At 36.7% G+C, this 14396-nt stretch overlaps 1 protein-coding gene across 9 annotated transcripts in view; it reads left to right on the forward strand.

The window, feature by feature from the left end:
• Positions 1 to 2740: 2740 nt before the first annotated feature.
• Positions 2741 to 14396, forward strand: part of NEK1 (NIMA related kinase 1) — a 70131-nt gene continuing 58475 nt past the window's right edge. For 2 of the 9 annotated variants that reach the window (XM_087724602.1, XM_087724605.1), the window contains exons 1-7: positions 2743 to 2984; positions 6377 to 6524; positions 6605 to 6701; positions 8747 to 8844; positions 11194 to 11277; positions 13626 to 13693; positions 13780 to 13866. In XM_087724602.1, coding sequence (XP_087580728.1) covers positions 6408 to 6524; positions 6605 to 6701; positions 8747 to 8844; positions 11194 to 11277; positions 13626 to 13693; positions 13780 to 13866 — 551 coding nt within the window. In that variant the 5' untranslated portion in view covers positions 2743 to 2984; positions 6377 to 6407. Of the gene's footprint in view, positions 2985 to 6376; positions 6525 to 6604; positions 6702 to 8746; positions 8845 to 11193; positions 11278 to 13625; positions 13694 to 13779; positions 13867 to 14396 lie in introns of all 9 variants that reach the window. The other 7 variants (XM_087724601.1, XM_087724600.1, XM_087724597.1 and 4 more) reach the window with 7 other exon arrangements.

Genomic DNA, 14396 nt, shown 5'->3' on the forward strand with positions numbered 1-14396 from the left:
GCGCATCCGCCTGAACAGGTTTGTCAAATACCTACGTAAACTTGCTGACCCAAGAATATTGTAGTAACAGCGAGGGGTTTCTCACTCCCATTTCCGCCACATGTTTTAAGATTTGAACCTCCAGATAGGAACTAATAGCCTGAACTGGAGGACACGAATTTGAGGAAGGTATAAAAATATATAGCTTGCATTTTAGCATACACACCCATCTAGTTTAATAAATGCAGTTTGTAATTCCCCAAAATGTACGTCTATTAATTTCCTAAATATTATTGCAAACCAGTACCTTTAACTCAATTTTACTCTTGAGTATTAGGGTTAGGGTTTGTTTGCCTCAGAATCACAAGACCAAATCTTGAGAACAAATACATACAAAATCAAACTTGAGAAGAAAATTCTGCTTTTGCAAAGAAATTAAAGAAACCATGGAACACCTGGTTAGCTGCTGCAAGAAGACTGCATAAACTGATTACAAACAACATTATGACAAAGTAACAAAAAGTGCATAGGAAAATCTGCAAGAAATATTTGAGTGTAAGTTTTTAAATAAAAAATAATAAAGGGGGAACCACGAAATAGACAAAGTAATAGAAAATAAAGACGTTTGAAGTGCTTTGGGATTTTAGAATTAACAGACAATCACCTGTTACATAACACTCCAGACTTAACAATTGTTTATAAGAAAGACAAAATGTCTGGACAGTGGACTTGCAATACTTGGAGACAGTTCAATATAAGAAAGAACTGGAGAAAATCACAAAATACAAAAACCTGCAAATAGAAGTAGAATGGCTGTGGCAAAAGAAAGCAAAGATAGTACTCACACCAGTAGACAGCTTGAGTACAATCTCAAAATACATCTGGAGCATTTGAACACCATCGGAATTAACAAAATTGTCACCAGTCCAAAAGGCAACTTTACCTGGAACAGACTATATCCTGAGATGATATCTTTAACACTAACAACATCTGCCTATTCCAGGTCCTTGGGAACAACTTGATAGGTAGATTAAAATGTCAAACCCAGTCTAAACATCTGGCTGACTGTGCAAACAATCATTTGATTGGTTTGACTGATTGAAAACTTGCCATTTTAAGTAATTTATTGAAGAAAAATTAAGTAGGTAAGTAGAATGTGGATCTAATGCAAACTGTGCATCTTAAAACATTCCTCTAATTTTTGAAGATTGGCTGAAATAAATGACATTCTAGGCACAATTTGTTTTTTTTCTTTTAAATGTTTTGTAACTTTGTCAAGGATTTATTTCTATAAAACTGTTGAATTTGGTTAATTTGATGGGAATGTGTTTCCTGACCTGCTTTCCAAATTATGGATTTGGTAGCTGATGTTAGTCTGGCTTAGAAATAGGTAATTTTTAAAAGGATTTCTTAAATTCAGAATTTTGCTTGGAAGATTTGAGAGTTATAACAACAGGGGCCCCCTGATTTTGTGTGATTAGTAAAGTTAATTGCTTTGATGGCAAAAATGGTTTTCTGTGGCTATTTTAAGGAAACATTCAATTGCAAGTAAGTAATGAAATATGTTTTCAGTGAAAATTTTGGACCTTTTTGCACCAAAGATGAAAAAAATTCTTACAAACCCAGAAATTGGACCAATACAGCTGGCTGGAGAGAGGCACTATGCAGTTCTAGTTTGTTCTTGACAATTTTAGAGTTAAGAGGTTGTTGGAAGAAATGCCCATCTGGGTTCAGTTAGAAGTGGAGAGAAAGACACTGGAAACATGGAGAGTGCTTGGAAAGATTGTTTAATGGTGGACAGTACCACATGGTTTGAGGTCCTGGGTAGCTGATCACATGGACTGTAGAGTGAGATATATTTATACCATCTCTTGGGCTTTGAACTTGTTCCTGGTCCTGTAAAAGAAATGTATTCTGATTGTTTGTAGAACTCCCATGGGGACATGCAGAGGCAACTTTGTGGGTTGTCTTGAGTCCAAGGCTTGGTTGAATCTTGCTCGGTGATGTAATCTTTCCAGGTGCCATGTGGTGAGATGGGTAGAGGGCTAATCCTATTATGTCCTGAGGGTGAAGGTCTTTTGTGTTGTAGGTAAGCTGGCCCAGCCTTTTGTCCTGTAGATAGGATGGCGCAGTCTTTCTGGGGCTATTAACAAAGGTGGGAGCTGCTTTCCAAGAGCATTTTCTCATCCAGGGAGGTATACTTTCTGCCTTTTAATATTTCCTAGAATATGTCATTCTTCTAGCAGAGGGGTGGGTGCTAACTTCCTACAAAGTCAATCATTCTTAATATTGAAAGAATTAGAATTCTCTACTGTGCTCATTTGCTTATTTTAAAATTTGCCCATTCGGAATACTTATCTTCAATAAATTATAAGATTATTTGTAGCTTGGTTTCCACTTAAAGTCTACATTTGTAGAATCAAGAATTTTTTTATTAGAAAAAACAATGAAGCCATATGAAGCATAAAAATTTGGCTCAGAAATAAGCTTATTTAGTGAACTATGTCATCAACGCTTAAGTTATATGCAAAAGAAATAGTATAATAGGAAGAATTAAGGTTCTGAATTAGTACACATGGCGCTAACGAAGTACCGAAACGCGTGCAATGTAAAATAAAATATGCAATAGAGACGATTCTTACGTTAAGCCAGCCTGCGCTGGGCTCCCCCTCCTTTCTAAGGCTTCCACGTCGTCACGTGGTCTTTCCCTCGCCGTTGCTAGGGTGAAGCTGTAAGCAATTAATGTGGCGCTCCCTATCTGGTACATCCAAACCCATAGGTTCCGTTTCGTCCAATGAGAGCGAAAGTTTTAGATCGCCTTCCTATAGCAAACCGAAAGAGGTGGGACTTGAGGCTCGGTTGAAGTAGTTGAAGAACAGATGGGCTCTCTGATGAGGTTGTGCAGAGACGTGGGAAGCTTCTTGTAGCGGGACACGGATGGCTTTTCTCATATTACTTACAACAGATTTGAAATTTGCTCCGTGGTGAATCACGGTCGTTGCCTTGTAAGTTACCTCAATTTTGTGTTCTTAGTTCTTTCTGCGGAATGGGTGTGTCAAAGCTAGAACTGCAGTGATCATTCTGAAGCGAGAAGGCCTCTTGTTTCCAATCACAGAGTCGGGCAGCTGTGTTGGGAACCAGGGAACGCAATTTCGGAAGATATTGTAATATAAATGATTATTTAGAGAATTCTTATCCACAGCTTATTAAACGGTCTTTAGTATTCAGAAACTACCATAACGTGAAAGTCTGCTGAAAAAGTTAAAATCTCGCTTTGTGCTGTTACGATGAATTCAAGGATGAATGCGAAAAACTCGTTACATCCTTGAAAATGTCTGTACTGCAGTTTAGTATAATGCAGTAGTTTTTTCTTTGAAATCAAAGAGAAAGACTTGCATGTTATAAACAAACTCATGAGGAATTTCTCCCTCAGTCTTCTGTGATGGGTGGGGAAGATGATCTACCTAGAAGCATCCAAGTAGCAACCCTTTATCTTAAAACAGTAACGTAGCTTATTTTGAACAGAGATAGCTGTACTGTATAACAGATTGGATAAGTCTGTTTCTTTTATTGGGACTTCTGTTTACTACCTTTTATCTACTAGTTACCAGGTGTATGACTACACAAGACACTCAACCCTATATTCAGGAGCTTATGCCAGCAGTTTCATAGACATGACACAGCTAAATGTTACCTTATTGTACACAAGTGAGATATGCAGAAAATCAGCAGAACAGAGAAAATCAAGCCATTTGCCTCTGCCTGCTTCAATGTTCAGCATACTTGGATTCTGGGCCTTGTCCTTTCACTTTTTTAAGTCAACAGACTTCCTTAGTTCTTTTTCCCAGCCTTGAGAGTTGGAGACCTCTGTCCTATGTTGATATAAGCATCCCCCCCCCCAAGTTTGAATGTTTAGTTCCCACCTTAGCAGGTGCTGTGAAAATTTAATTTACCAAATTCTAATTTTCTATCCAATGACCCTGATTATTATTTTTAGGTATAATTACAAGAAAATTTTCATTCCCTATAAACGAATTTCTTTGAGGCAGAATAAAACTGCTACTAATACATTCTGTTACTCATCAGGAAGTAAAGGTTGAGTTTCTGCAAATCAGTTCCATCTTTCACTATAGTTAGACATTCGAAGAGGATAATCAGAGAACTCCAGAGCCACAAAAATCAATAGGTAATATTCTAGTACCCCGTTTCCCTGAAAATAAGACCTCCCCGGATAATAAGCCCAATTGGGCTCTTGAGCACATGTGCTAAAATAAGGTCTCCCCAAAAATAGGCCCTCCCCCAAAAATATTGCAACAGAGCAGCAGTCATGAGGTGACCACGCTCGCTGCCTCCCACACCTCAAAAATAATAAGACCTCCCTGAAAATAAGGCCAAACTCTTATTTCGGGAGTCAAAAGAAAATAAGACCCTATCTTATTTTCAGGGAAACACGGTATATCAAGGCACTTTCATTCTCTAAATATGATTGATTCCTAATAGCTTAATTTAAGGCAGTTAAATATCTTATTTTACCTATAGTTTATCTAAAATAATATTTGTCTCTTAATTATAAACATGTTCATTGACAACCCAAAACTTTACTCCATAGCTATTCAAAGAAGAAGAAATGTTGGAAATAACTAATTTAGCATAAACCTAATTTAGGTAAACATGCATAGGACTAATTTACATAACTGAGATTCAGATTCAGACTTAATGAAATGGTTCAAACAAAGCATCTAAATTATCTTTGGTTAATTCAAGCTATACTAGTGCAGAAAATTAAAAAGTTATTGCTTTGGTGAGGTGTCTTATCCTTAGAAATGACATTATGCAATGTCATCTAAAAAGTATACTGTATAAGTTATACTGGATCAGGCAATTTTTCTATCCCTGTTATGCTGAGTTTACATATTTAAAATTTAACTGATAACACTAAAGCAAAATGTTGGTACATGATCAGTTCTAAATTCTCTGTTTTAGGCAGCTTGTGGCAACATAAAGTAATCTTAATTCTGGGTTTTAAATGCAAAATCGTTATACTGAATTTTTATTTGTTTTAAAACTCAAAATTGTGAAAGCTATTAGGATACTTCATAAAGTGTATTAGTGCAGGTGAAGCATCCTCTTCGAAGCATTATGCTAGTGTGTCTTTTGCAAGGGTCAGTATGGTTATATGCTCTCTCTGTGTATGCATGTACAGAAAATGCCATTACAGTGAAGCAAAAATGAATGTATACACAGATATGCAAACTGTGGGAAAACTTCAAGTGGCCACATTGACCTTAGCAATTGCCTAGAAAAGTCCCTGCAGTGTTCTTGGAAAAGTTTTTCAGAAATAGTTTTTCACTGTCTTCTTGCTAAGGTTTAGACCGCAGGAGTGTCAAACTGGTGGCCTGTGGGTCTGATGTGTCACATACAGGCCATACCTATCCCAGGTCAGCGAAGGGAAAAACATCTAGAAACATCACATGACAGCAATGTGACACTGCGAGTTTGACACCCGTGGTTTAGAGAGATTGACTGGACCAACTGGCTTCCAATTTCTACCCTGGTGCCTTAATGTTTGGTGTTGCACTGCACCAAACTGGTTCTGATTCCTGAAGACATAGAAACTTCAATTTGAGGAGGACCTTTGTTTATATCAATATAGCAATAGCACTTATATACCGCTTCCTGGTGCTTTTACAGCCCTCTCTAAGCGATTTACAGAATCAGCATATTGCCCCCAACAATCTAGGTCCTCATTTTACCTACCTTGGAAGGATGGAGCCTTGAGCCGGTGAGATTTGAACTGCCAAATTGCAGCTAGCAGTCAGCTGAAGTAGTCTGCAGTACTTCACTCTAGCCACTGCGCTACCACGGCTCATAATATACTCTGTGAAGTTCCATTTGAATTTTTGTACTGCTCCAAATTTCTCATTGCTGCATTATTTGTCTTCTTATGCTTATGGCAGTTGAATCCCTTCAAAGTTTGCATAGTTGCAGATCTTACCAAGTGGTTTATGGAGGCATTCCATTTTTCCAAAACAAAAATTTGAGATTTATAATACAGAATTCCCCCTTTTTATTGGCAATTTGCTGTAAATAAAAACTAATTCTTTTTAGTGAGTGCTACTTTGAAGATAATATGGATTCTCTAATTGTTACTAGTGTTTGTATATTTTGTAAATTATTAATAAACCAGCTATTCCTCTGTTTCCCATTCTTTGAAAAACAACTATAAAACAAAGCAAACATGAACACAAGCTAAGTATAGCTTAACTGAAACAAACAAACAAAAATGATTCAGTATATTTAAATCTTGATAGTATTAAACTAAGTAATTCAGACACCAGTTTAGAGTGTAATTTTAATCTTAACAAATGCTAAAATAATAAACTGATTTTCTCCACAGCTTATGAATAAGGATGCCTTAAAAAGCTACCATGGACAAATATATTAAGGTGCAAAAGATTGGTGAAGGATCTTTTGGAAAAGCAATTCTGGTTAAAGCAAAGGAAAATGGCAAACAGTTTGTTATTAAGGAAATTAACATATCCAAGGTATGTCTCTCAAATTATTTTTCCTTTTCATTATTCTATTTACAAATAAATTTTAAGAAATAGTGCTTCTTTTTTTTAAGATGTCAAATAAAGAAAGAGAAGAATCAAGAAGAGAAGTTGCTGTTTTGGCAAATATGAAACATCCGAATATTGTTTTGTACAGAGAATCATTTGAAGGTAAGTCGTAATGATAAACTGATAGTTTGAAGTCAGGCACAGAAGTCTTAAAACACAAACTCAATTAAAGATATGAAATTGTCAGAATTTGCTTAAGTAGTATTTTTACTACCCAGATTTTCTAGTTGATTTTCTTGTCTATGTTGCAATTTCATGTCTGCTGATGAGGAATAAGTACAGCTAATTCCTTACAAGGAATAAGTACTATTACGAGCATTCATTTAATGCCTCTTTGAAATTATGAGATAAGCACCCATAGTGTTTACAAGCAAGTCCCAAAATTACGAATGTTGTAGCATCACAAGTTGTTCACCCTTATGAACAATTGCAGGTCTGCAACAGTCACCCTATACTCTCCGCTCCACATAACTTCCTCCTCCCATATTGCCCTCCCATTTTCAAAGGCGTCATGCCTGCCTATGGAGCATTTCAAAATGGAGGGGTTTGCTCTGTTTTCAAAGGCCTCATAGGCGTCGATGGCATGGTTCCTCAAACTACGGTCCATGGGCCACATGCAGCCCACCAAAGCCATTAATCCAGCTTGCACAAGACCACAAGGCTGCCCCGCCCACATCATCCCACCCACCCTTCGGCTGAGTGCAGGACTTACCTTTGTGAGCCCCATGGACTGGAACTGAAATGTAAGGCCAACAGTTTTGGCCGCAGAGACGTTTTGGAGGCAGGGGATGTGAAAAACAGGGTGCATAGATGCCCCAGGAGACCAAAAAATGGGCGGAAATGGCCCATTTTTGCCCCCAAACAAGCCATTTTTGCCAGTGGCTGCAGGATGTTTCCATGGGTGGTGGTGAAAAACGAGGTGCACAGACACCCCAGGAGGCCAAAAAATGAGCCATTTTTTCCTACTTTTGGCCAAAAAACCAAGCTGTCTTTGCCTGTTTCTTGCCTGCAAAATTCTTCTGGAGCTGGGTGTGTGTGTGTGTGTAAAACGGGGCGCACAGACACCCCAGTAGGCCAAAAACCTGGCAAAAATGATCTTTTTTTCACCTTCCCCACCTCCAGAAGATAGATAAAGAGAGAGAGATAGACAGGGAGAGAGAGAGACAGAGGGAGGGGGAGAGAGATTTTTCAAGCTCCTTGTGGCTGAGAAGAATTGGTGCAAAAATGAGTTTCCTGAAGTGGACCACTAGACTCCTAAACAACTGGAAAAAAAATAATCTAGTAAAAAGAAAAGGCAACCAAAAGAGCAACATGCAAACAAAAGCAAATAAAACACTCCTAGGAGCAAAACAAATTAAAGTTTAATTTGTGTGCATTGTTCAGTGGTCTGTTAAATTAGCCACACCCATCCAGTCACATGACTACTTGGCCATATCCAACCAGTCCGGGGTCCCCCAACAGTCTGAGGGACTGTGAATTGGCCCCTTGTTTAAAAAGTTTAAGGACCCTTTGTCTATGGAGCATTTTAAAACAGAGCGAATCCCTAGGTTTTCAAAGGTCCCATTTGCATGCAAATGAAGTGTCCAGTCACTGTCTGGGGGGAAAGTGTCCCGATGGTGGTGGAAAGGAGTTTGGGGAGGGGCGAGGGGTAGAAGACAGGCACCCAGGAGCTTCCATTGACTCTTCTCTCAAAGTGAAAGAAACCGTGACAGAGAGGAGACAAATCTTTGCAAGGTAAGTCCAGTGCCGCAGGAAGTGAGAAGCATGAGGTATCTTAGAGGGTTGAGGAGGCCTTGGGGGCTTGTTCCATCACTACACCCCACCCCCAATGATCTTCCCCACCTGAGATATCTCATGTGCACTTAACAGTTATTATTATTGAATACATGGGTGAAAGCAAGGAATAATCTCAAGATCATTCGAGGTATAAATGAAATGGGCAAATTCCATTCCATTTGTAACTCAAGGGCTATCTATAATACTGATCAGTAGGATTTCTAAGAGAATGTTATTGAATTATGATTATAAGGTACCATATCTGTTCATTACTTTGAAAATATGTAATTATTAGAGATGAGAAACTAAGAAATTACTTTATTAATAGTATATAATATATATAAACAACTATTTTCTTTTCTTTGTTACAGAAGCTGGCTGCCTTTATATAGTAATGGATTATTGTGAAGGAGGAGATCTGTTTAAAAAAATCAATGCACAAAAAGGAGTCTTTTTTTCAGAAGACCAGGTAATAAAAATTGGAATATTTATTTATTTTATAGGCTGTCCATCTTCTAAATAACTCTTGGTGTGACTCACAGCTAAAAAAAAACATAGAACAAATAAAGTTACTTGGAAGAGCAAAATAACAACAAAATCGTTCAGATCAAAATAAAACAAAGAAAAACAAAAAAGAGCTCTGCAATCATCCTATTCTTCAGTGCTTTCCTGAATGATATAAAGGTGGGAGCCACACAAATCTCTGGGGTAAGATCCTTCCAGAAAGCTTCCTGATTCTGACGATGACATTCTTTTATTGGTGGAAGTACATTCACCTTGCTGGGCTAAATTGGAAGAATCCTATGTGTAATTTCTCCCGGCCTGCCAATACTAATTGAAATCAGCCATAGAGAAATGAGACAAATACATAAAATGATGCCTCTTACTCCCAGTCCTGAAAACTGGTCTAAAAGGATGTTAAGGTCAATTGTGTCGAAAGCTAGTGAGTGATCAAGGAGTATGAGGATGGTCACATCCTTCCTATCCCCGCTTCATCATAGGTCATCAATTAATGTCATTTCCTGAACCCTGGCCTGAGACCTGACTGGAAAAAGTCCAAATAATCATCCTCCAGAATCCTCTGGAATTAAATCCTGACTGCTCTCTCCAGCGTCTTTCCAAGAAATGGAAAGGTGGAGTGTGGATTACATTTATCTAAGATTGTTAGATCTAGTGATGCTTGCTTGAGTTAGTTACCATCACCTCGTCCAAAGCTAAAGAACTGCACACTCCTTCAAAGAAGCTGATACCTTGTGGACTCAAATGCAAGCTAGCTTCTAGGTGGCTTTGACAAGTCTAGAAAAAATTGTGTTAAATACAAAAGGTCTTGGTGTGCTTTGCTTGTTTAGAAAAGAGAAGAGATTGATTCATGAATATGCAAAATAATGTTGAAAAGACAATCTTTATTATTGTCACTGACCATATTTTTAATATCATTAAAAATGGACAGAGTATGAAAAGTCACAACAAGGGAAAGAAAGCATTAGCACTATTGTGAAAGAACAATAAAAAAGTTAAAGTTTCCTGTCATGTCCAAGGCTAAGGCACAATGCTGCTCTCCATTTCTTGGCTGAGGGAACTAGGATTGTTCAAAAACATGTTATGGTCATCTGCCCAGCATGGCTATATGCCAAAGATGCAGAGGATGTTATACTTCCCACTGAAGTAGTATCTATTAATCTACTTGCGTTTTCATGCTTTCAAACTGCTAGATGGGCAAGAGCTGGGGCAAGTAACAGGAGCTCACCTTGTTGCGTGGAGCTTGGGGTTCCAACCCAGGCTGTCAATTCTCCAACTGACAAGCTCAGCATCCTTAACCACTGAGTAAGGCATCAATATGATGAGTTGCTGATACTCAAATTGATTTTTTCAGTCTTGGTAAATTTGAATATAGGTAATCCACTTTTAACAATGACTTGTTAAACAACCATTCAAACTTATGATAGTTCTGAATGAATGGTACTTATGACTAGTTCTCAGAGTAATTGTGACTGTGTCTCCACTGTTACATGATCGTCATTTGCAACCTTCATAGCCAGCTTCTGACAAGCAAAGTCAAAGTCAGCAAGAGATCATGTGATATCATACAGCATGAGATTTGCTTAACAGTGGTAACCAGAAGTACTGGAATTGTTACTAAGCAGCACAATCATGTGATATTGCACCGTAGGACCATGTTGCTTAGCATCAGACATTCTTGACCCTGCTGCTGTTAACTGTGAAAGAAAGAAAAAAGTCTGGAAACCATGTGATCTTGCCTATGTATGTTGTGCATTCCAGTGGCTAGGAAGTGTAGATACTGAGCTGTCTTTAGGACAATTCCTGGATTCAGATTCACAGTCACAAGGACTGCACAAGGAAATAGAGATGGAGAAAGAAGGACAATGGTGTTTGATGGTGGTGACTGAATCTTAATTCAGTATTTGTTTTTTAGGGGAAAACTAACTTACTGAACTACCATATTTGTGGGTCTGATACTATTTATAAAGCCTCCACTTTCCTGAATCCCTGTCTATGAGCAACATGCAGTTCTATGAAAAAAAGGCTGTTTGAAGATGCTTCTGCCTAAATGACCACTTCATGTCTTTTCAAAAGGAAAGGAAAGGAGCTAATGAAACTGACATTCCCATCTATGGGAATTTCATTCCTAATTTATACATAGTCTGAAATATACTATCTGTAATTTTTTTTTCTTTTTGTAAAAAAATTAAAATAATTTTGAGTATAGTAAAACAGCAAAACTCTCTGAGAATATTAATTTTAATCTCATACTAAAAATATAATTTTCTAACCAAAAGTAATTTCTTTGTAACTATAGATCATGGATTGGTTTGTACAAATATGTTTAGCACTGAAGCACGTACATGATAGGAAAATTCTGCATCGAGATATAAAATCACAGGTAAGTTAGATATAACCATTTTATGTGGAATTTTAATAGGTATGCTGAAACCTTGTGCTCACAATTATTGTTGAAATAAATAAGTTCTTCACGCTGGAGAGATGGCTTATTGAAAGCAATAGATATATTGTTGAAATATAGTATTTCAGAAATGAGCTGTACTAAATATCAAGCTCATGGTTTTTCTTCCCACTACTTTTAATATGTGTAGCTATGGGATTTTAAAGTTCTAGATTTTAAATAAATTATTGTTTTCTGTTATGCCTATTTGCATTAGCAAATTTATTTAAATGTTACAAAAAAACCTGTCTTAAACTGCAGGTTTTCAGCAAGTTTTCAAGTTTATACCTTCAGTTTCATCCTCTTCCATGAGCAGAAGTGCAGGAGCCTTAAGCTACCGTATTTTACAGAGTATAAAACGCACCTCCCCCCCCAAAAGAGGGTGAAAACTTGGGTGCGTCTTATACACCGAATGTATACACCCGTCCACCCACTAGCCCCCACCCTTTTGCTTTTGCCTCCCAGAAATTTACCTCCTTGCAGCAAACTGAGAAAATGGGGCTTACGGAGGCAGCAATAGCCTATGGCAATCCCTACATCCTGAAACAGGTGATCATCGGGAATGCTGAAATTGAAAGTGAAACTTGCTGTTTGCTGCAAGGGGCAAATTGCTGGAAGGCAGAGGCATTTTCTTTCTCCTCTTATCAGGCTAAACTGAAATAGGCTGTTGCAAGGAAGTAAGTCAATAAGTATAAATGCCTATAGAATGTTCTAATTATTAGACTTTTTTTTAAAGACTGATTTATTATTATTGTTCTAGACAACTTAATAAAATGAAGAAGCTTTTTAAAATAAATGCTTGATCTGAAGAGGCCCAGTGCTATTGTATCTTCTTTTAAATAGCAGAGAATAACATATACTTCCAGAAAGCCACATCAATTTTAACAGCATCTATATAAGTATAGTCTGAAATGTATACACAGTGTATATCTTCTGTACTGTTTGCTGTTTGCTGCAAGGAGGCAAATTGCTGGGAGGCAGAGACAGATTTCCCACCGCCCCGTTTTCCTCTCTGAAAGCTAGGTGCATCTTATACTTTGGAGCGTCTTATACTTCGAAAAATACGTTACTTTTAGATCATAATATAAATATAAAACCAAAATTCTAGGCTAGAATGCCTTCTCGAGAACAAGTTGTCCTCTAAATGAAAGTTAAATTAGTGTTAAATAATGTAGCTGATGTTTAGTTAGATTAACAATGTACAGACTATAGTTGTGCTAAGTATTCAAAAGAGGAGCTTCAATTAACAAAACAAACAAAACAAATTGTTAAAACAGATCCTTTGAAGAGCTTGGCAGTTGGCTTCAATTCTGTTTCTGTTTGTGCACTTGCACACAATTCCACCTGTTAGTAAAGCAGCTATGCATGAAAGTCTATGCAGAGACAGCTGGGGTGTATTGAAGCAACTGTGCTATTACTTATTTATATCCCATCTCCCACCGTTATTAGTTTTACAAATAACTCCCAACAGTTCCTCCGGCTATTTTGTGAGGGTGCATTGGGCTGAGAGAAAGTGACTGGTCCAAAGTCACCCAGCTGCACATAGTGGATTGATCCTAGTTCTATCATGAATTTAATAGTTTTATTAATTTAAAACATTTAGTATTTATTTCATCTTATCTTAGATTTCTTCACCAGCTCAAGGTTAACTCATCCTTCCATCCTTCCGAGGTTGGTAAAATGAGGACCCAGATTGTTGGGAGCAATATGCTGACTCTTAAACCGGTTAGAGAGAGCTGTAAAGCACTGTAAAGCGGTATATAAGTCTAATTGCATCTCTTAGAAGGACTACAACATTTTTTGAAAATATGCTATTTGTATATTAACTGTTATATGATCATAGTTAAACAGTTTGATGACTCCTGAAGTTTAATCAAGCATCTTTTTTTCTGCTTAGAGGCTGATATGCATGATTCTATGCATTGATTTGCTTCAAAATAAAAGATTGGAAAAATAGCATAGGAAAAATGCAAGTGTGCTTCACTTGTAGAAGTTTGGTACTGAATTGTTCGATTTGCATTTCACATTATGTAACCATGTTTTAATACAGCAAAATCGCTTCATTTTCTACAACATACATTATAAACAATGAATCTTTAAAGCACAGTGATTGGATTTACAGAATACAAGCCAAAACTAAACATTATAAACTGTATGTTATCTCTGAATAATATAATGGGGATTCAGTCAAGAGTAGTTTCTAACTATAATTGTAAATTTTGAGTTAAAATCAAATTATTGTGTATATTTTTTAAAAAAATAATAGTATGTTTTTTCTTCTACTCCAGAATATATTTTTAACCAAAGATGGAACAATACAGTTGGGAGACTTCGGTATAGCTAGAGTTCTGAATAGGTAACCTTAAAACAATTCCCATTGCCCCAATTCTAATAATATTATTAAGATGGTTATTTGATTAATACCATTTTTTTTTATTTTAGTACAGTGGAACTTGCTCAAACTTGTATAGGAACACCATATTACTTATCACCAGAAATCTGTGAGAATAAACCTTACAATAATAAAAGGTAGTGTTTAAGTATTTTCCATTGTAATCTGCATAGATACCATGACCTTTTATTGTGCTATGATTTTTTTCAACTTGCTTGTTCTCATGTAACTTTGCTCTTTTTTAGTTTTGTAGAGAAATTGGTGTGTTTATTTAGTCTTAATATAATAGTTTTTAGATAAAGGAATAAAAATGAAATTTTTGACTACTAAAAATCTGTAATATGTAGTTCTGATTCTATAAAGCAGTATATGTTCTACAATTAGAAAACCTAAGTATATAGTAAATATCTTAAACTACCATTATATATATTTGTTAATCAAAATATCTCCATAAGTAGCCATCTCATTATATGTAATTTACTACGGCACTAGCACGGATTGGTGCTGCTTCAGTAATATAGAATTTTATTTTTTTCTAGAGTTTGAAATAAATGGCCTAGGAGAAAGTGAAATAGAAGCAGTAAGTAGGCAGATGCTACTTAGATTACAATCTGAATCCATTGTACACTGAGCCACAATTTCTTTATTTAACCATTGAAAGTCAATC

Source organism: Thamnophis sirtalis, unplaced genomic scaffold (genome assembly GCF_051295495.1).
Source record: "Thamnophis sirtalis isolate CommonGarterSnake01/CBP01778 unplaced genomic scaffold, rThaSir2_p1.2 scaffold_10, whole genome shotgun sequence".
In the NCBI taxonomy this organism is placed as follows: Eukaryota; Metazoa; Chordata; class Lepidosauria; order Squamata; family Natricidae; genus Thamnophis; species Thamnophis sirtalis.